Genomic DNA, 22,039 nt, shown 5'->3' with positions numbered 1-22,039 from the left:
GAATAGAATTCTCTATATGACTATTTAAATAATTGCAGAATTTTACATCCTGAAACAAGGAGCTTGTTCATCATAATAAGCAGAATTAAGATATTCATAAAACCCAATCTCTGGGACACCGCTTTATTTCAGCCCATATAATGCTGTTGAAATAACCAACTGCTATGCCAAACAGTGCAAGAACAACTGCAAGTAGATGTTGGGGATGAAGACATAATAGAAAATCAAGCCATGCATTCTCAAATTTGATGAACATAAAAATGCACTTTCAATGGATTTAGAGATGGAAGAGGTAAACCCTAAAAAGACAATCATTGGAATACTAATAGATGGTGCTGGCATGGTGGCAATTTCACTGGACAAGTAAACCAGAGGACTAGATATATGCTCTGGGGACATGGGTTCAAATGCCACCATGGCAGAATTTGGAATTCAATAAAGATCACAGTTTGAAAACTAGTCTCATGGCACTTGTGTAATCACTGTTGCCTGCTATTAAAGTAAAACTAAACTAAAACAAAAATTTCACTAATATCTCTTAGGAATGAAATCTGCCATCCTCCCCCTGTTTGCAAACCATTCAACGCCAAACTTTCACGATTGTGGTGGACTCTAAAGTGCCAGTTACAGTGGCCCTATAGCAATGCTGTTTTAAACTCTAATAGGTCACATAGTATTGACCCTGGCACAGGAAATGACAGTAGCAAATCCAGCCAGGGGCTTCAGTGAAAACTAGGAGAGCAGACCACAGCAACAACCTAGCTGTTATATACACTGAATCAAATCTTAGATGGCGACGGCAAGGACATCACCATCACTAGCCCTGGATACAACCTGAATAAATAGCTGGAAAAAGCCAGAAGAGCTGGCAGAACAGTGACGAGTCAGCCTAGGAGTCCTCAACATTTAACTTCGAAGTCGCATGGCATCAGTTCAGAAAAATAATGGGCAAGACATCCTTTTGCAAATTGCTCTGCTGTTGTCTAATGAATTAGTGCTCCTTCATATTCAATATTACTTAGTTAGATGCACTGAGGATGGCAGGGTACGGAAAGCACTCTGAATGGTGACTTCAAAATCCATCATCAAGATCACCTCAGCAGCACAACTGATTAAGCCCTACAGGACAGTCTTACTTTGGTGGTGGACAAACAGAATCAATCCTGAGAGATTGGATAAACTCTCATTTAGAAAAGCATGTACTGGTTAGAGATAGTCAGCATAGCTTTAAGGAAAGGTCATTTGATTCGACTCTCTGAAGTGACAAAGAGGATTGATGACAAAAGAGCAATGAATGTTGTCTACATAGATTTGAGTAAGGTATTTGATAAGACCCTAAATGGCAGAGACTGGTTAAAACATAAAAGCCCAGGGGATACAGGGTAATGTATTGAATTGGATCCAAAGTTGGCTTGGTAGTAGGAAATAAAGAGCAATGGGCGATGGCTGCTCTTATGAACGGAAAGCTGTTTCAAGTGGTGTTCCACAGGGCTCAGTGTTCGGATCTCTGCTGGTCTTTTTTACGCATTAATGATTTATACTTGAGTGAGGCAACAACAATTAGGAAATTTGCTGGTTAGTGGAGAGGTTAGCTGTAAGCTCCAAATTACATGGGTTGGTGCAGTGGGCAGGAAAGAGGCAAATTGAGTTCAATTCTCATAAGTGAGGTAATTTATTTAAGGAGGTCAAACAATAAAAGGGAATACGCAATAGATGGGAATATACTGAAGGGGTAGACGAAGTGAGGGATCTGCACAGGTCTCTAAAGGTAGCAGTACAGATAGATAAGACTATCATGGAAGCATGTTCTGTTTCACTGGAAAAGGGATAGAACACAAAAGTACGGCTGAGGCCACAACTGGAGTACCCTGTGCAGTTTTGTTCACCCCTTTACAGGAAATACATAATCGACTTGGAGAGAGTCAGTAAACATTTAATAAAATGTTTCCTGGGCTGAAGAATTGTAGCTATGAAAAGAGAGTGGAGAGGTTGAGATTGCATTTCATGAAACAGAGAAGGCTGAGGGGTGCTATGATTGCAAAATACAAAATTGAGAGAGGCATAGATGGAGTAGACTGGAGGAACTGTTTCACGTGGCAGAGATTTCAAAAACCAAGGTAATAGAATCAAGCTCGGTAGAAGGATTAGCGGAGATGTGAGGAAAAACTTGTTTTAATGCAGAGGGTGGTAAGTGCCTGGAATCCACTGCCTGAATTAGTGGTGAAGGCAGATATCCTAAACTCTTTTTAAAAAGTACCTGGACCTGCATCTAAGTGCTGTAAGCGGCAGGCTTATGGGCTGCATGCAGGAAGATAAGATTAGAAAGGGCATCTGTGTATCTTTGGGTTAGCATGGATAAGATGGGCTGAATGGCCTCTTTTGGTGCTGTATCATTTCTATGGTTCTGCAGATCTAGGACATGGCTGATCAACTGCCACTATGACAAGTGGAAAGGGAAACAACAAGAGGGAAAACCTTGACTTGCCTTCATCAGTCCAGTAGGAGTGAATACAAAGTCCCATCTTCATCCTGAAGCTATCTTATTGGTACATTGTTCTAATTTTGCATGGTGGTAATATTGCACAGACTTGGCAACTCAGACATGAAAGCAGCACAATTGGCCAGTCATGAATGGTAATGAACAATTTAACATATTTCCACAAATATCCCCGTCCACAATAAAGGGGGAAGCCAGTAAGTCAGTACAAAAGACAAGGCTCTTCAGCCAGGTGTGCTGAATGAATGATCCATCTCTTCCTGCGACAGGGATGCCATCAACAAATACCAATTATATACCAGTTAATTATATCCACTCCACATGATACAATGAGATGGCTGAAGGCACTGGATCCTTCTAAGTTATGGAGCCTGACAACATTCTAGCAATAGCACTGAAGACTTGCACTCCAGAACATCTCATGACACCTCAAATACTGAAGCACGTGAAATGGAAACATCCAGGTTTGGGCTGAAAAGTGGCAAACACTATTCATGGCACACAAATAGTAGGCTATTATTATTTCCAACAAGCCAAAATCTAATAACTATCCTTGACACTGAATGACATTTGCCATTGCTGAATCCCCTACTATTAACATCATGAGTTATCACTGGCCAGAAAATGAACTGGACCAACTCCAAAAATTCTGCAGCAAGTAATTTAACTCATATGATTAGATTCTCTACAGTGTGGAAACAGGCCCTTCAGCCCAACAAGTCCACACCAACCCTCCTAAAAGTAACCCACCCAGACCCATTTCCCTCTGAATGATGCACCTAACACAATGGGCAATTTAGCATGGCCAATTTACCTGACCTGCACATCTTTGGACTGTGGGAGGAAACCGGAACAGACATGAAGAGAATGTGCAAACTCCACACACAGTCGCCCAAGGCTGGAATCGAACCTGGGACCCTGGTGCTGTGGGGCAGCAGTGCTAACCACTGAGCTACTGTGCCACCCTATATCTCAATGCCAGTCTACCATCTACATGGGACAAATCAACAGCATGATGGAATGCTCCCCACTTGCTCAGATCAGCGCAGCTCCAACAACACTCAAGAAACTGCACACTATCAGGTCAAAGCAGCCCACTTAACTGGGGCCCTCTCCACACCCTTCATTATCAACATACAGTACCAATAGTGTGCACCATTTGCATGATGCACTGCAGTAACTCACTGAAGCTCTGTGACAACACTTGTCAATCCATAGATTCTACCACCTACAAGGGTCAGGATAGCAGATATATACGAACATCAGTACTTGTAAGCTCACCTCCAAGCCATACACCATTCTGACATGTCAGTGTATTGTCATTCCTTCATCGTTTCTGGGTCAAATGCTGACTGGGCCATCAACACTGCATCCACGCACAATGTTTTTAAAACTAGCCACACAGCCCCCTCCTCAGCTACTTCAGGACAGTGACACATGGCACCATGTCAACAATGTGGATAAGTGCACAACTATATCCTGTCCACAAAAAGCAAGTTAAATCCAACATGGCCAACTACTGCCCCATCTGTCTTCTATCAATAACATGATAGAAGGAGTTGTCAACAGTCCAAACAATTGGCACTGCTTATTGACCCTTAGTTTGGACTACTCAGCTCTTGACCTCATTGTAGCCTTGGCCCAAATATGGACAAGAGCTGAAATCGAAAGGTGAGATTAGAGCAACTGCCTTTGATATTAAAGTAGTATTCGACAGAGTACAGCATCAAGAGTCCCCAGCAAACTGGTGCCAATAGTGTGATTAAAGCTGTGTAACTACATACATTAATATCATTTTTAGAATTTGGATTTCAAAATGGAGGCAGATGAACTGCACTCATGCGGGCATTTGCAGGGTACTGTATTGTGCTCCTGCCTTTTACTTTGGTTATGGTGAATAAACTCATCTCTGTCTTATCAGCAAGTACTTCCCAGCTACTACTCTGCTGTTGTAGCGACAGTAATTATGTTGCTGACCAATTTCTGTTTCCAGTCAATGGTAATTCTCAAGATGTTGATACCGGTGGATTTAGGGATGGTAATAACATTGAATGTCAAGGGATGATGGTTAGATTATCTCTTTGGGGCTGGTCATCACCTGTTACTTTTGTGGCACTAATGTTACATGCTACTTATCAGACAGAGTTTGAATGTTGTCTAGGACCTGCACCTGTGGTCATGCACTGCTTAACTACGAGATACTGTGCATGTGCAGACATTGTACAGTCAATGATACGAAGATAGGTGGACAGGCAGGTAGTACTGAGGAAGTGGGGAGATTGCAGAAGGATCTAGACAGTTTGGGATCTTGCACTTTGGAAAAAAAGAATACAAGCATGGACTACTTTCTAAATAGTGAGAAAGTTCATAAAGCCAAAGTACAAAGGGATCTGGGAGTGCCAGTCGAGGATTCTGTAAAGGTAAACATGCAGGTTGAATCTGTGATTAAGAAAGCGAATGCAATGTTGTCATTTATCTCGAGGGTTGGAATATAAAAGCAGCGATGTGCTACTGAGACTTTATAAAGCTCTGGTTAGGCCCCATTTGGAGTACTGTGTTCAGTTTTGGGCCCCACACCTCAGGAGGGACATATTGGCACTGGAGCGTGTCCAGCAGAGATTCACATGGATGATCCCTGGAATGGTAGGTCTAACATATGAGGAATGGCTGAGTATCCTGGGATTGTACTCATTGGAATTTAGAAGGTTAAGGGGAGATCTAATAGAAAATTCCAAGATAATACATGGCTTGGAAAGGGTGGACGCTAAGAAATTGTTTCCATTAGGTGAGGAGACTAGGACCCGTGGGCACAGCCTTGGAATTAGAGGGGTTCAATTCAGAGCAGAAATGCGGAGACATTTCTTCAGCCAGAGAGTGGTGGGTTTGTGGAATTCATTGCCGCGGAGTGCAGTGGAGGCCGGGATGCAAAATCAAGCCAGAGATTGATAAATTCTTGATGTCACAAGGAATTAAGGGCTTCGGGGAGAATGCGGGTAAGTGGAGTTGAAATGCCCATCAGCCATGATTATATGGCGGAGTGTACTCGATGGGCCGAATGGCCTTACTTCCACTCCTATGTCTGATGGTCTTAGGTCATCAACAGCATTTCCACTTCTGTGAATGATACAATTGAAGATTCCTGGACCCAGGAAATTGAAGATTCCTTCCCTTAGGCTGTCTTTGGATCTCATTGTGTATATTTAAGTCAGAGATTGTTCTTGATCAGTAGGGGAATGTAGGGTTAAGGGAAAAGGGCAGGAAAGTGGACATGAGGGTTGGATCAACCAGGATCCAGTTCCATGGTGGAATAAGCTCAAGGCGTCGAATAGTCCGTGAACTTGAGAATGCAATCTTGAAGAGCTTTTGTATTAATTTACCTGGGGCTGACATGATTGACCTCCAACAGTGCAGCCATCTTCCTTTGTGCTCGACATGCCTCCAACCAGCCGAGTTTTCCCTGATTCTGATTGCTTCCATTTGCTCAGGCTCCTTGATGCCATGCTTAGTAAATCCTGTCTTGATGTCAAGTCACCTCACTCCAGAGCTCAGTTATTTTGTCTATGTGTGACTGAAGGGTGTAATGATGCTGCAGAATAGGCTATTCAATCCTGTTGAGCCCAGCACTGCTTTCCATTTGATCATGGCTAATTTACTTTAACACTCTTTTTCCTGGGATATTTCCATATCCTTTGATGTAATTATTTCAAGAAATCTATCAATATCTATTTGAATATGCTCAATGATTGAGCTTCTGCATCTTTCTGGATAACAGAATCCAAAGGTTTACTACCCCATGAGTGAAGAAATTCTTCATGATCTCCATCTCAAAATAAGGGGTAGGCCATTTCAGACCATGTTCTCTGGTCTGCCTGGTGACCAGTCTGTCATGGCCTGTAAGAATTTTTGTAACTTGCAATGAGATCCCTTCTAATTTTTCAAAACTGTAGAGAATGCAGATCCAGTTTCCTCAATGTCACGTGACAAGACAAACCCTCCCCGTCTCAGCAATGAGTCTGGCAAACCCCTTTTACACTCCCTCAATGACAAGTATGTCCTTCCAAGGACAAGGAGAACGAACCCCTCCCCCTTAATACATCACATATGGCTTTTGAACCCTTCCCAACTAAGTAAATGCAGTGCTTTCGTTTCAGTGATTCATTCTCAGCGAACCTTTTCTCCTGTTGGAAAACTGCAGTAACATAGTTTGTCATGTGTTACTTTTTTTTTACCTCTGGTGTATTGCATTTGTTACTGACCAGCTCTAAATTATCTTTTAATACTGTGCATGTAGTCCTTGTGTTCAAACTTGCCAGTTCAATTGACATCATGTTTATTCCTTATTTTGTTTTGTTTGCCTGTTGCAATGGATTTGGTTCATTTTGTAAGCAGAAACCCTATGTTTCAAGCATCCATTTGAAGCAGATGTACTCTGGTAGGTTGGGGTTTTGCCTAACTTTGACAACAGCATGTAGCATTCCTTAACCACACCAATCAAGTTTGGGTTATGATTTCTGATTGTTGATACTGGTATTGTGTAAATAATAACTAATTGAAGTTTAATTTAGATAGATGTGAGGTGTTACATTTGGGTAAGGAATGTCATCTTGTAGCTATACAGGACATTGGTTAGGCCACTTTTGGAATACTGCATGCAATTCTGGTCTCCCTGCTATAGGAAATATGTTGTGAAACTTGTGAAAGGGTTCAGAAAAGATGTATGAGGATATTGCCAAGGTTGGAGGGTTTGAGCTATACAGCAAAGCTGAATTGGCTGGGGCTGTTTTTCCTGGAGTGTCGAAGGCTGAGGGAAGACTGTTGTAGAGGTTTATGAAATCTTGAGGGGCATGGATAGGAGGAGTCCAAAACTAGAGGATATAGGTTTCAGGTGAGAGGGGAAAGATTTAAAAGGGACCTAAGGGGCAACATTTTCATGCAGAGGTTGGTGCGTGTATGGAACGAGCTGCCAGAGGAAGTGGTGGAGGCTGGTACAATTACAAAATTTAAAAGGCAACTGGATGGGTATATGAATAGAAAATGTTTAGAGGGACATAGGCCAATGCTGGTATTGTTGTCCCGTCCTCTCACCTTAGTTGAAGCAAAACGCTCAGACACAGTATAGCTTTACATCCTTCATCTTTATTCTGGGCCCTGGAGGGAGAGAGAACGATCGCCTACTTGCACAGAAACAGGAGTTCACCATCTTCTCTGGAACAGCAGTTCCTCAATGAATTATATATTCATTTTACAGGGAGGAGCATCCAGATAAGGTAACATAAATATTGATTGGGTGACCATTACAATCAGCAAGTGTCAACAGTAAAAATTAAACCATCTACTATTACACAATGAATAACTGGCTTCACATAATGAATGCTTTTTCACCTTGTTAACCCGTTACTCTTGCCTCCAGCACTCCATTGTTAACGAAGTTCTTTTCCGATCTGAGTCATGTTCAGCTGAACCTCTTGTTTCACAGAGCACAGAATTTAACTCTTTCCCTACCTGTTATATTCTATACACATTCCCATTCCCTCCTTTTATCATTCATGATAACTGCTGAGATGTGACTACTAACCTTCATAAGACTCTGACTGCCGGTATTTAAGTAAGTTATTGACAAACAGTATACAATGATTAATACAAAAATTACTAGTCCGTTACAGTAAATAGAATTTGAAGAATACTCCCATGTGGAAAAAAAAATTCACCAATAAAGTTCTTAAATCCACAGTCCTTAGTGACCACTCCATCCCCCCTAAATCAAGTGAAAACGATCCAGTTCTCCAAAAGTTCCTTAGTAAAGTCCAACCTGAAAACAAAATTCAGTTTGTCCTTGTGCATCACTCCACGGAGAAATCTGATTTCTTGGGTAAGGACAATTAAATGCTTCACAAAAGTGACAACATTTCCGTCCTTGCAGAGATACTTCAGATGGAGGATACCAGCGCATCTGAGTGTGCAGTGCAGCAACTGCAGTTGCAGGTTAGCTGAACGTAGCACTCTTTGCTGCTTCTGCTCCCACTCTGCTATTAAATGTAACAAAGCCAACCGGCTGTTTTGATGTTAGCTTAGTCAGTGAACCTTCATGTTCCTTAAATGATCAAAAGACAAGGTAAAGCTCATGTGGTTTAATGTGATAGGAAGGCCACTGACACAGCGTGTACTGACTTCCTCTTCACTGTTACGTTCTTCACTTTTCATGCTCATGACTGGGGAGCTGATTGCATCCGTTGGATCAGGTTGTGGAGGGGTGTGCGGTGGTCTGAGGCAAGCTTTACCTGTGCATAGAGAAATTCTAGAGAAGATGTTAGCTGCTGAAAGTATCTTTGCATTTCCTTCCTCATCCCTTCCTTGCCAAGGTGGTTATCAGTATGAAGACAGTCACATTAACGACACTAAATTATGCTAGCCTATTTCAACAATCTCTGTCTTGAAGTCTGTTACTCTGTTCGCTATTTATGACATTATCAAATTTTATACAATCTATAAACTTCTGAATTGTACTGCCTAAATAATTCAGTCAATTCTAAACAATGGTCCTAAAATCAAACCCTTGGAGGACCCCAATCAGGTTTTCAAAAATTCTTTTCCTCTAACATATTAATACTTGGCTAATGTGAAAGTTGTCAGGAAAAGTATTTCCAAAATCTGGAACAGCAAGAAAACAACAAAATATTTCCTGTGCTTTAGCAATTGTAGAGCCAGTTTCAGTTTAGATTTAAATCTCAAATATTCGTGGGAAACAAATGCTGAATATTTTTAAATATGTTCTCCAAATGAAACTTCCTAATTTAAACAGTTGGAATTACATGTTGGCATCTTTGGTAGAGATCAACATTCTTTGAATGTGCAGTATAAAGGGGACCAGTGAAGTCTTAACAAGAATTTAAACAGCCCAGCCTCAAGTTCTAATATTCTATAGAAAATCTTAACAAAACATCAAACTAAAAATGCACTCTTCTTTTTGTGAACACTCTGCATTAAAAACACAACAGCAAAGATATTTTAATATAATACTCTCATCTGGCTAAAGCATGGCCAATGACCCAACTGTTCTTTTTAAACAGGCATTGTAGAATTTCAAACAAATCAGGGGCTCAAGGCACTCAATCAATTTGTTTTAAGGTTAAAAGTTTGAAAATTTTAAAAAAGGACATAATGTTATACAATTTCAATCTAAAAACAACATCTGCCCCATTACATAGCTCACATAACACATTGAATCGAGATCCTGATTGAAACAAGGCAAAACAGTTACTTAATAGGGAAGGATGAATTTAGAAGAATTATCACTATCAGGAAAACTGCTAAGAAAACTCTTGGAGATAATGGCAGACAAATCCCAGGACCATGCTTGTGTCTCAAAAGAAGTGTCAGTACAGTGAGTACATGTATTGGTTGTAATCTTCCAAAATTCCTTAGATTCTAGAAAGGTAACAGCGGTTTGGGAAATAGCAAATGTTAACTCCTTTTTTGAAGAAAGAATGGAAGCAGAAATCGGGGAAACTATAAACCTGTTGGTCTGACATGTGTCACTGGAACATTTCTCAAATTTGTAATCAAGGTTGCAGTGTAGCAGGCTGCATGTGGGCTCCTGAGCCTGGGGCTCATATGCTCCTGTTTGCTGTCTTCCTTTTTCTTTCATTTTACATTTGTTCCTTTTATTTCTTTCTTTCTTTTTTTCCTTCAAGCCTTTTGGTAGCGGGTTAATTGGTGGCTTCAGCACAGCAGCGAGAGTGGGCCATGTGAGGAATGGTGGCAGCCTCCTGCGGTCGAAGGTGGTGGCAGGATTGGAGGCAGTGGCCTCCTAGGCTCCTCTCAGTGATCGGAGCAAGTGATCGTTCTGCATCAGCAGTGAGAGCACAGTCTAAGGTGGCCACAGTGGCAAAGCTCCTCCGTGATCAGTCTATATCAATGATTTGGATGAAGGGTCAGAGTGCATGGTAGCCAAATTTTCTGATGAAACCAAGGATAGTTAGGAAAGTGGATTGCTGCAAGGAAGTAAAAAGTCTGCAGAAGGTTTTAGACAGAAGTGGGCAGATAGTGTAATTTGGGCGAATATGAATTTGTCTCTTTTAGTCTCTTTAAGACTAGAAAAAAAGTACACCACTGAAATGAATAGAGAGATTGCAAGAATCAATGGTACAGAGGGATGTGGTGGCCCAGCTGTGTGCACAGTGTCCAAAGTCCTTGTTTACAGTTTGTTTGCAGGTACAGAAAGGCACATAAAATGTCAAATGTTGCAAGGGAATTGGAATATGAGTAGGCACATTTTAGTGCAGCTGTTCATGAGAAGGTAAGATGTTTACAAAATTATGAGGGGCATGGATAGGATAAATAGGCAAAGTCTTTTCCCTGGGATGGGGGAGTCCAGAACTAGAGGGCATAGGTCTAAGGTGAGAGGGGAAAGATATAAAAGAGACCTAAGGGGCAACTTTTTCACACAGAGGGTGGTACGTGTATGGAATGAGCTGCCAGAGGAAATGGTGGAGGCTGATACAATTGCAACAGTTAAGAGGCATTTGGATGGTTATATGAATAGGAAGGGTTTGGAGGGATATGGGCCAGGTGCTGGCGGGTGAGACTAGATTGCGTTGGGATATCTGGTCGGCGTGGATGGGTTGGACGGAAGGGTCTGTTTCCATGCTGTACATCTCTCTGACTCTATGACTCTCTCTAGGGTGTTTTGTATAGTTTTTGACTCGGTTTTAGAATATAGATACAGTTGCTTCAGAAGAACAACAGAGGAACTTTACTTGGTTTATTCCCAGGATGAAGGGCTTATCTGATGATGAAATGTTGAACAGGTTATGCCCATATCCCGTTCAGTTTAGAAAAATGAGAGGTGATCTGATTGAAAGAACGTCCTGGGGAACTATTACGAGAGAACATTTCTTGTTGAGGGGGGAAAGAGAACTAGAGGGCAGAATTTAAGAATGAAGCTTATATTTTAAGACTTTTTTGTTTGATTGCCACTGTGCAATTGTATTTCCTAGCATACAGATGGCTGGGATTTTAAATTTATTCAAGACTGAGTTGAATAGATCTTTGACAAACATGGGAGTCGAGGGCAATGGGGTGCAAACAGGTAAGTAAAGTTGTGACCGCAACCAGATCAATCATGATCTTATTGAATAGTAGAGCAGGCTTGACAAGCCAAATGACTTGCTTCTGTTTAATGCTCAAATGTTTACAGTGAAACTGGAGTGTTCTCTTGGGGGAACATCCTGGGTGAAATCGATGGAGATCTTGGTATGCCTAAATGGTATATTTCCTCCGAAACTCACTGGTTCTCACATGCTCCCTGATCTGAATTTTTTTTCCTGAGCATTTTAAAATTTTAATTTTCATATACAATTAAATCCAGTGACCTTCTAGGTTATCGCACCTCAAGAGCATTTTCAGCTATTTCCTTCAAAAGTGTTGAAGGTTTTTGTCTCTACCACTGTTTCAGATAGTGAATTCAGCTTCAGGATATAAAGCAATGCCATCTCCCTTCTAAGCTTTCTAGGAATTACTTCATTGGCTGCAAAGCCCCTTCATGCAGCCAGTGATAGTGAAAAACTCTTCATCATAATTTATTATTTTTATGAAGTAAATTTGACACTTGTCAGGCATTTAAAAAACTTATCTATGTGCAAGTTTTACTACTTGAGGAATAAACACTGAGCTTTTTAGGTTCCTCTTTAAATGTATGGGAAGGAAAAGAGAGGCCGAAGTGAGCATAGGCCTCTTCAAAAATGAGGCTGGGGGAATAATAGTGGGGAACCAGGAGAAATCAGAAGAGTTGAACATGTACTGTGAAGATTGATACAAGCATAAGACAATATTAGTATTCAAAAATTGTTGGGTAAGCAAGCAGTAAAAGGAGGAGAGGAATCCATGCAAGAACAATCACTGGAGAAAAAAAAATTAAAGAAAGTAGTGGGACTAAAGGCTAATAAGTCCCCAGACCCAATGGATAATATCCTAGGACATTAAAGGAAATTGCTTAAGAGTTTGTGGATACACTTGGTAATGTCTGAAGAATCTGAAATAGTGCTGTGGATACCTCTACATTGACCCAAACAGGCAAATGGAGCCTTGATTTAACATCTCATTTGAAAGAAGTGTCACTTTTAAATTTTGTGCTCAAGTGAAATGCTCAAAGCAAATTCTTAATTGTAGAAAAAGTTTCCTTGTTAATAAATTGCTGTGTACTGAATAGTAATTTTGACATCCGGTATCTTCTAATTTAACATTTGTTTATTTTCTTGGTTAAAAAGAATCTCAAACTTAGATGCAAATGCATTAGCTTATATTTTAGTGTGCTTAAGCAATTGAGAATTGTGCTGCATGAAATACTTAATATATTGTTTTGGCTTTTAATTCCAGCTTTACCATGGATTTCTGGTTTCTGATTTTGCTGCTGTTATGCAGTGGTTTAACATGTCTCCAAGCACAGAACACGACAGGTAGGAAATCAAAACTAATGTGTAATTGGAGACAATATAGTGTGACAATGAGGCACTTCACTCCATTTCCAATCTGTAAATCGGGAATCACTTCTTAAATTAATTGTGCAATAAAGTTTTCGTTATTACATGTTTAATCATTAAGTAGATTTTTTAAGATAAATTTAAATCCGTTTATAAATCAAGTTCCAATAGTAGCATATACCTTTTAATATTTCATACAGCAATCCTATACCATAGGTTCCACGGACTTGGAATTGAAATTTCTTTTAAATTAACAATTCCAGAGCTCTTAGCACGAGGTATACCAGTGAGTCAACTGAGTATTTCTTTACTTGCAGCTATTTTTGCACAACTTTGAAAGTTGTGATTTGCATATTGAGTGTAGCCTAACAAAGTTGAATTTACTTTGTGTATCTATAATGGATACAGTGTAGTATTGGTGTGTGATATGAAAGCCCTTTTTTCAATGTGATACTTGTATTCCCTCTTTTTTTTTATTTCTCTTTCACTGCTTCATGCATGTAAAATGTTTTTTTTAAAATGCATGCCCTTAGCCAGTTTCAGTTTTTGATCTACTTTTTGCTTTTAGTTTCACCTTCTACCACTACCATCTCCACTCCAAGTTTAACAAATTCAAGTTTACCAGGAAGAAATACTACCGCTCAGATTACTCCCAACCCAGGATCAACCTTAATTATTGAAGATGATTCACCAATGTCTAATATAACGGATGCTGCCAGTGAGAATTCTACACTAGCTACAACTGAAACAACAGTTAAGACCTTGCAAGACGTGACTCCAAACATTGCAAATTTCAATGCAACATCTAATCCAGCCATCACATCGAAAGAAAAAATAAATGGGTCGTCAGTCGAAACAACTGCTGTCCCTACATCAGGTAGAGCAAGTTTCATCCTGCCATTTTATTCAGTTTTATTTTGCTTGGAAATTGCTAAGAATGTGTCACGTTTGAAAAAACTAAATTTCTTACATTGAATTGTTGCAGAAATATGAATACCTTTATTTTAAAAAAATTAGCAGTTTTAAAAATAAAATATTGCCATAAATTTGACTTGCTCAGTGATGAATATGCATGGGTTTCATTTATCACACACTAACCTAGTGCTTGTGTGAATGTATAGTAGGTGATCATTGCAGTTGTTGTAAAGTATAAATGTTTGTTTTGAAGAATGAACACAGAGTTCTTTATTACAATGTAGCTCTAATTACTATAGATTGTAGACTTTCTGGTTCTGGAATTCTTGGTCACCCCAGTACTGGTGTCTCCATGGTGTCCCTATAGAAGTAAGATGCAGGTAGTGAAACCCACCTTGCATTCACAAACTGTCTATCATGGTGGTGCACACTCATTCAATCTCTCTTACACTCGCTCAACACCCAATCCCACCCCCTCCTCTCAAGGAAGTGTAGTTCGTAGCCCTTCAAGATTCATGAACCATACTCTGGATACTGGAGTTCCTAAATACAAGCAGTTTTACTCATGCTCCACACAACCCAATGGTAGCCCATTTTTACCCACGCACTTAAAGTAGCCCTTCATCTACTCCATGTCACTTCATAGAACATTCATGCCCATTCAATCATCTATGTTTTGTACAAAACCAATGAATCTTATAGTGACAGTGGAGTTTGTGGAAGTATGTGGCTGCTCAGTACCATTAGAATATTGTCAATTAGTGGATGTCAATGTTGAAAATGATCCAAGTATGTCCTATTTACAAAAGCCTGGACAAATTTAACTCTACAATTAGTACCTCATCAGTCTGCTTTCAAACATTAGCAAAATGATGGGCGGCACGGTGGCACAGTGGTTAGCACTGCTGCCTCACAGCGCCAGAGATCCGGGTTCATTTCCCGCCTCAGGCGACTCTCTGTGTGGAGTTTGCACGTTCTCCCTGTGTCTGCGTGGGTTTCCTCCGGGTGCTCCGGTTTCCTCCCATACTCCAAAGATGTGCAGGTCAGGTGAATTGGCCATGCTAAATTGCCCGTAGTGTTAGGTAAGGTGTAGATGTAGGGGTATGGGTGGGTTGCGCTTCGGCGGGTGCGGTGTGGACTTGTTGGGCCGAAGGGCCTGTTTCCACACTGTAAGTAATCTAATCTAATGATACAGATTTAACGAGTAGTATTTACTCCGCAAAAACCTGTTCACTGGTGCTCAGTCTAGGTTCAGCCCAGCCCACTCTGCTCCTGACCTCATTACAGCTGTGGTCCAAACATGGATAAAGGATCTAATCTTGAGGGGAAGTAGGGGATGACTGCCCTTGGTATCAAGATAGTACTTAACTGAGTGCATATCAAGGAGCCCTTACAAAGTTAGAGTTAGTGGGAACAGGGGAACACTCCTAGTTGGAGTCATACCAACACACAGCAAATGGTGGTGGTTGTTGCCAATCACCTGTGCACAGGACTTCCCTGCAGATGTTCCTCAAGGTAGTGTACTAGGCTCAGTCCTCTCCAGCTGTTTAATTAGTGATGTTCCCTCCAAGATTAGGTCAGAAGTGGGGATGTTCACTGTTGATTACAGAATGTTAGCAATATTAACAACTCCTTTTGATGTTGGAATTTGTGTTCAAATGCAGCAAAACTGTCCAGTGTTCAGACTTGGACGGGTTAATAGCAAGTGACCTTGTTCCTCACAAATACCAGAGAATGATTGTATCCAACAAGATAGCATCCAAACATCTTTCTTTCCATGTTTCTGTCCTACCACCCCAGAAGTTGAATCGCATCCAACTGCAGTTGAGAGGTCAGGTACTCTGCAGTAAGTAACGCCCCTTGTTACTCCCAAAGCTTGTTCATTATTGCTTAGAGTCATAAAGATGTACAGTATGGAAACAGACCCTTCAGTCCAACCTGTCCACGCTGACCAGATATCCCAACCCAATCTAGTCCCACCTGCCAGCACCTGGTCCATATCCCCCAAACCCTTCCTATTCATATACCCATCCAAATGTCTCTTAAATGTTGCAATTGTACCAGCCTGCACCACGTCCTCTGTGTGAAAAAGTTGCCCCTTAGGTCTCTTTTATATCTTTCCTCTCTCACCCTAAACCTATGCCCTCTAGTTCTGGACTCCCTGACCCCACAGAAAAGACTTTGTCTATTTATCCTATCTATGCCCCTCATAATTTTGTACACTTCTATAAAGTCATCTCTCAGGGAAAACAGCCCCAGCCTGTTCAGCCTCTCCCTATAGCTCAAATCCTCCAACCCTGGCAGCATCCTTGTAAATCTTTTCTGAATCCTTTCAAGTTTCACATCTTTCCGATAGGAAGGAGACCAGAATTGCACCCAATATTCCAACAGTGGCCTAACCAATGTCCTGTACAGCTGCAACATGACCTCACAACCCCTGTATTCCATACTCTGACCAATAAAGGAAAGCATACTAAACGCCGCCTTCACTATCCTATCCACCTGCAATTCCACTTTCAAGGAGCTATGAACCTGCACTCCAAGGTCTCTTTGTTCAGCAACACTCCCGAGGAACTTACCATTAAGTGTATAAGTCCTGCTAAGATTTGCTTTCCCAAAATGCAGCACCTCGTATTTATCTGAATTAAACTCCATCTGCCACTTCTCAGCCCATTGGCCAATCTGGTCCAGATCCTGGCAGTAAGAGCTGGTTTTTTTTGAGGTATTTTAGGTGTTGGAGGTGATTTCCTCTAATTCCAAGAGCAGCAATTATTGTTTTATATGCTGTTGCATTGTTTTGGAACTTTGGAAAAAAAAAGTCAAAACAACAGCAGTTTTAAAAGGGAGAAGATCAGACAAAGGAAGCACATGGTGAGGACAGTGCAGGAGAGAGAGAGAACCTGCACATTTACTGCCTTTGCTGTTTTTGAATTCATGTGTCGCTGGACATCGGAGCGCATCTGGAAAAATTAACAAACAGTGAATTTCAACCTAATCTTGGAGGAACCGGTTTGGGCGAAGTTCGCAACATAGAATCAGATAAGTTAATTGTTGTTTAAGTCTGTCCAAGAGAGAGGCTGTATTAGTGAGTACAATGGGTTCTTTCTTGATATCTTTTTGGACATAAGTCTCTTGATTAAACATAAAATATAAGCCATAGCTCATAAGTTAACCTGGTGCAGTGTTTTGTAGAGGAATAAGACTGTTATTTTCTGCGTCTGTAGATTGTGAAGTAGCAAAAATGGCCTTTGCAGTGATACGGACTTCTTGTCAGATGTGGAAGTTTAAGGGTTACTGCAGTTTATATCTGCCATAAATGCTGTTGGATGCGAATCTTATCAGATCGAGTGGATTGGTTGGAGAGACAGATAGAAGCAATGAGGAATTTGCAACAGCAACAGTATGTGATGGATGGCAGTTATAGGAAGGGGGGAAAGTCTCAGATAGAGTCACACAGATGGGTTAACTCCAGGAAGGGTAAGAGAGGTCGGCACCTAGGGCAGTCTTTTGTGGGTATACCCATTTCAAACAGGTATGCTGTTTTGGAAAATGTAGGGGGTGATGGATTCTCAGGAGAAAGTAGCACGAACAGCCAAGTTTCTGATATTGAGACTGGTTCTAATGCAACGAGGGGTACATCAGCTTCCAAGAGATTAATTGTGTTTAGGGGATTCTGTAGTCTGAGGTATGGACAGACGTTTCTGTGGCCAGCAGAGAAAAAGCAGAATGGTGTGTTGTTTCCCTGGTGCCAGGATCAAGGATGTCTCAGAGAGGGTGCAAAATGTTGTCACGGGGCAGAGGGGCCAGCAAGAGGTCATTGTCCACATTGGAACCAACGATACAGGAAGGGAAAAGGTTGAGATTCTGAAGGGAGATTATAGAGAGTTAGGCAGAAATTTAAAAAGGAGGTCCTCAAGGGTAGTACTATCTGGATTACTCCCAGTGCTACGAGCTAGTGAGGGCAGGAATAGGAGGATAGAGCAGATGAATGCATGGCTGAGGAGCTGGCATATGGGAGAAGGATTTACATTTTTGGATCATTGGAATCTCTTTTGCCGTAGACGTGACCTGTACAAGAAGGACGGATTGCACCTAAATTGGAAGGGGACTAATATACTGGCAGGGAAATTTGCTAGAACTGCTCGGGTGGATTTAAACTAGTAAGGTGGGGGTTGGGACTCAGAAGGATAGTGAGGAAAGAGATCAATCTGAGACTGGTACAGTTGAGAACAGAAGTGAATCAAACAGTCAGGGCAGGCTGGGACAAGGTAAGACTAATAAATTAAACTGCATTTATTTCAATGCAAGGGGCCTGATAGGGAAGGCAGATGAACTCAAGGCATGGTTAGGAACATGGGACTGGGATATCATAGCAATTACAGAAACATGGCTCAGAGATGGGCAGGACTGGCAGCTTAATGTTCCAGGATACAAATGCTACAGGAAGGATAGAAAGAGAGGCAAGAGAGGAGGGGGAGTGGCATTTTTGATAAGGGATAGCATTACAGCTGTGCTGAGGGAGGATATTCCCGGAGATACATCCAGGGAAGTTATTTGGGTGGAACTGAGAAATAAGAAAGGGATGATCACCTTATTGGGATTGTATTATAGACCCCCTAATAATCAGAGGGAAATTGAGAAACAAACTTGTAAGGAGATCTCAGTTATCTGTAAGAATAATAGGGTAGTTGTGGTAGGGGATTTTAACTTTCCAAATATCGACTGGGACTGCCATAGTGTTAAGGGTTTAGATAGAGAGGAATTTGTTAAGTGTGTACAAGACAATTTTCTGATTCAGGATATGGATGTATCAACTAGAGAAGGTGCAAAACTTGACCTACTCTTGGGAAATAAGGCAGGGCAGGTGACTGAGGTATCAGTGGGGGAGCACTTTGGGGCCAGCGACCATAATTCTATTGGTTTTAAAATAGTGATGGAAAAGGATAGGGCAAAGCTGATTGGAGGCAGATGTTGCAGGTAAAGGGACGGCTGGAAAATGGGAAGCCTTCAGAAATGAGATAACAAGAATCCAGAACAAGTATATTCCTGTCAGGGTGAAAGAGAAGACTGGTAGGTATAGGGAATGCTGGATGACTAAAGAAATTGAGAGTTTGGTTAAGAAAAAGAAGGAAGCAGATGTCGGGTATGGACAGGATAGATCAAGTGAATACTTAGAAAAGTATAAAGGAAGTAGGAGTATACTTAAGAGGGAAATCAGGAGGGCAAAACGGGGACATGAGATAGCTTTGGCAAATAGAATTAAGGAGAATCCAAAGGATTTTTACAAATATATTAAGGACAAAAGGGTAACTAGGGAGAGAACAGGGCCCCTCGAAGATCAGCAAGGCGGCCTTTGTGCGGAGCCACAGAAAATGGGGGAGATACTAAATGAATATTTTGCACCAGTATTTACTGTGGAAAAGGATATGGAAGATATAGACTGTAGGGAAATAGATAGTGACATCTTGCAAAATGTCCAGATTACAGAGGAGGAAGTGCTGGATGTCTTGAAACGATTAAAGGTGGATAAATCCCCAGGACCTGATCAGGTGTACCAGAGAGCTCTGTGGCAAGCTAGAGAAGTGATTGCTGGGCCTCTTGCTGAGATATTTGTATCATCGATAGACACAGGTGAGGTGCTGGAAGACTGGAGTTTGGCAAACGTGGTGCCACTGTTTAAGAATGGTGGTAAAAACAAGTCAGGAACTATAGACCGGTGAGCCTGACCTCAGTGGTGGGCAAGTTGTTGGAGGGAATCCTGAGGGACAGGATGTACATGTATTTGAAAAGGCAAGGATTGATTCGGGATAGTCAACATGGCTTTGTGCATGGGCAATCATGTCTCACAAACTTGATTGAGTTTTTTGAAGAAGTAACAAAAAAGATTGAGGGCAGAGTTGTAGATGTGATCTATATGGACTTCAGTAAGGCGTTCGACAAGGTTCCCCATGGGAGACTGATTAGCAAGGTTAGATCTCATGGAATACAGGGAGAACTAGCCATTTGGATACAGAACTGGCTCAAAGGTAGAAGACAGAGGGTGGTGGTGGAGGGTTGTTTTTTAGACTGGAGGCCTGTGACCAGTGGAGTGCCACAAGGATCGGTGCTGGGTCCTGTACTTTTTGTCATTTACATAAATGATTTGGATGCGAGCATAAGAGGTACAGTTAGTAAGTTTGCAGATGACACCAAAATTGGAGGGGTAGTGGACAGGAAAGAGGGTTACCTCAGATTATTGCTTATGTACAAGTCAAGTGTATGATGGAAAACTCTACAGTTGCCAGGATCTATGTAGCTTTAACAACACTCCTGCAGCTCAACACTATCTAGGATTAAAAGCCCACTTGATTGGCACATTCTCAGAAGTTTTCACTATTCACTCCCTTCGCCATCAATACTCAATTACAGCAGTGTGCCCTATCTACAAGATGCACTGCAAAAATCACCAAGGCTTCTTGGTAGCATTGCTGAAGCTTACAACCTCTACCACTCCAAAGGTGTAGGATAGCAGAAGCATAGAAATACGACCATGTGCAAGAGCACTTCTAAGCCACATGCTTTCTTGACTTGGAACGATGTTGCTATTCTTTCACTGTTGCTGGATTGAAGTCCTGGAACTTCCCGCATGACAGCACATAGCATGAAACATTAGCAATGGACTTCAACAGTTCTCGGAGCCAACTCACCACTACTCTCTGAAGTACAGTTTTAAGACCATTAGAGACCATAAGACATAGGAATGGCAGCAAGACCATTCGGCCGAATGAGTCCACTCGGCCATTCAGTCATGGCCGATTTGCATTTCAACATCATTTACCCCACTCTACCCGTAATTTTAATGTGTGTAATAAATGCTGGCCTCACCTCCAGTGTCTACTTTCCCATGAATAAATTTTCAAAATTTAACAACCGCTATTCAGAGCTTTCTTAAAAATAGTAGTGCTCCTACAAACCTAATGGAGGCATCAATCAACTTGATGTTTAAAGTAGCAGTAGCAGAAATTAAGCAATTGATACGCCTTTACAAATAGAACAATGAAGAAAGATTGTAATGTTATTCCTTCTCTACACCTGTCTTAATAAACCCATTGGTCTTGGCTCGTGGCCATGGTTATTCATATTTGCTTGTCTGAAGTGCAGAGGAGGGAAACATTGGTTTGACAACTCAATCTCTGTGTTGCTTTACTGCTGCTTTTTCTCAAGTTATGGCAATGATTATGCAAATAAGACTTAATTGTGAAATGCTTTGGTCTATTCTGAGATCTGAAATGGCAGTATAGAAGTGAAATCCTTTTCCCCCCAAACAATTAATAAGAAGGAGGAAATATTGATGTTGCATGAAGTTTCTGATCATGAGGGTCATTCAGGCTTGCTGGTTACAATTGAACATATTTACCTTTGAGGGTCTGGGCTTACTTTTATGAATCACACTGAAGGATTATTAATGCAGCTGACACAGATTTCCCATTTTGAGTTATACATAGTGTTTAATACATAGTGAATCTTAATATGGCACAATCTATGCTAAATGTTCTTATAACATTACTAACAAAATGGATTAAGTTGTAAGTTTGTTCACTGAGTTGGTAGATTTGTTCTCAGATATTTTGTCACCATGTTAGGTAACATCATGATGAAGCGCTGGTGTTCTGTCCTGCTTGCTTTTTATCTGTCTGGTCAGTTGCAATGGGTGATAGCACTTCCTGTTCTTTTTCTGAGAGGTTGGTAAATAGGATCCAAATCGATATGTTTGTTCTGGAGGTCCGGTTTGAAAGCCAGACCTCTGGGAATTCTTGTGTGTCTTTGTTTAGCCTGTCCCAGAATGTATGTATTGTCCCAGTCAATTTAGATTCCCTTCAGATCCCCTTACTCCGTCATTAAACTCCCAAAATTCTGAGAGATTTGGTCAGGACATGTGGAACATGTCTCCACATGGTGGTTGGATGAGTATTCTGTAGGCTGTGGGTCGTGTTTTCTCTTGTGTAAGTTCTCAGGGTATGTGTTATCCTTCAGTCCTGTTTAGACAGAGATGCTGGAACTTTAGAAGATTTTGGTTAGGCCACACTTAAGAGTGTCATGTTCAGTTCTGATTACCACATTACAAGTAGAATGTGGAGACTTTGGAGAGAGTGCAAGAAGAAGTTTACCA

At 41.2% G+C, this 22,039-nt stretch overlaps 1 protein-coding gene across 5 annotated transcripts in view; it reads left to right on the top strand.

The window, feature by feature from the left end:
* The window catches only part of ptpra (protein tyrosine phosphatase receptor type A), a 291,473-nt gene that overhangs the window by 78,355 nt on the left and 191,079 nt on the right, over positions 1–22,039 (top strand). For 4 of the 5 annotated variants that reach the window (XM_072576685.1, XM_072576703.1, XM_072576676.1 and 1 more), the window contains exons 3-4: positions 12,872–12,951; positions 13,544–13,852. In XM_072576685.1, coding sequence (XP_072432786.1) covers positions 12,879–12,951; positions 13,544–13,852 — 382 coding nt within the window. In that variant the 5' untranslated portion in view covers positions 12,872–12,878. The remainder of the gene's footprint in view (positions 1–12,871; positions 12,952–13,543; positions 13,853–22,039) is intronic. The other variant, XM_072576713.1, reaches the window with a different exon arrangement.

The sequence above is a fragment of the Chiloscyllium punctatum genome, chromosome 1 (assembly GCF_047496795.1).
Source record: "Chiloscyllium punctatum isolate Juve2018m chromosome 1, sChiPun1.3, whole genome shotgun sequence".
Taxonomy (NCBI): domain Eukaryota; kingdom Metazoa; phylum Chordata; class Chondrichthyes; order Orectolobiformes; family Hemiscylliidae; genus Chiloscyllium; species Chiloscyllium punctatum.
The sequence above is the reverse complement of the archived record's forward strand: the minus strand, read 5'-3'. Positions and strand labels throughout refer to the sequence as shown.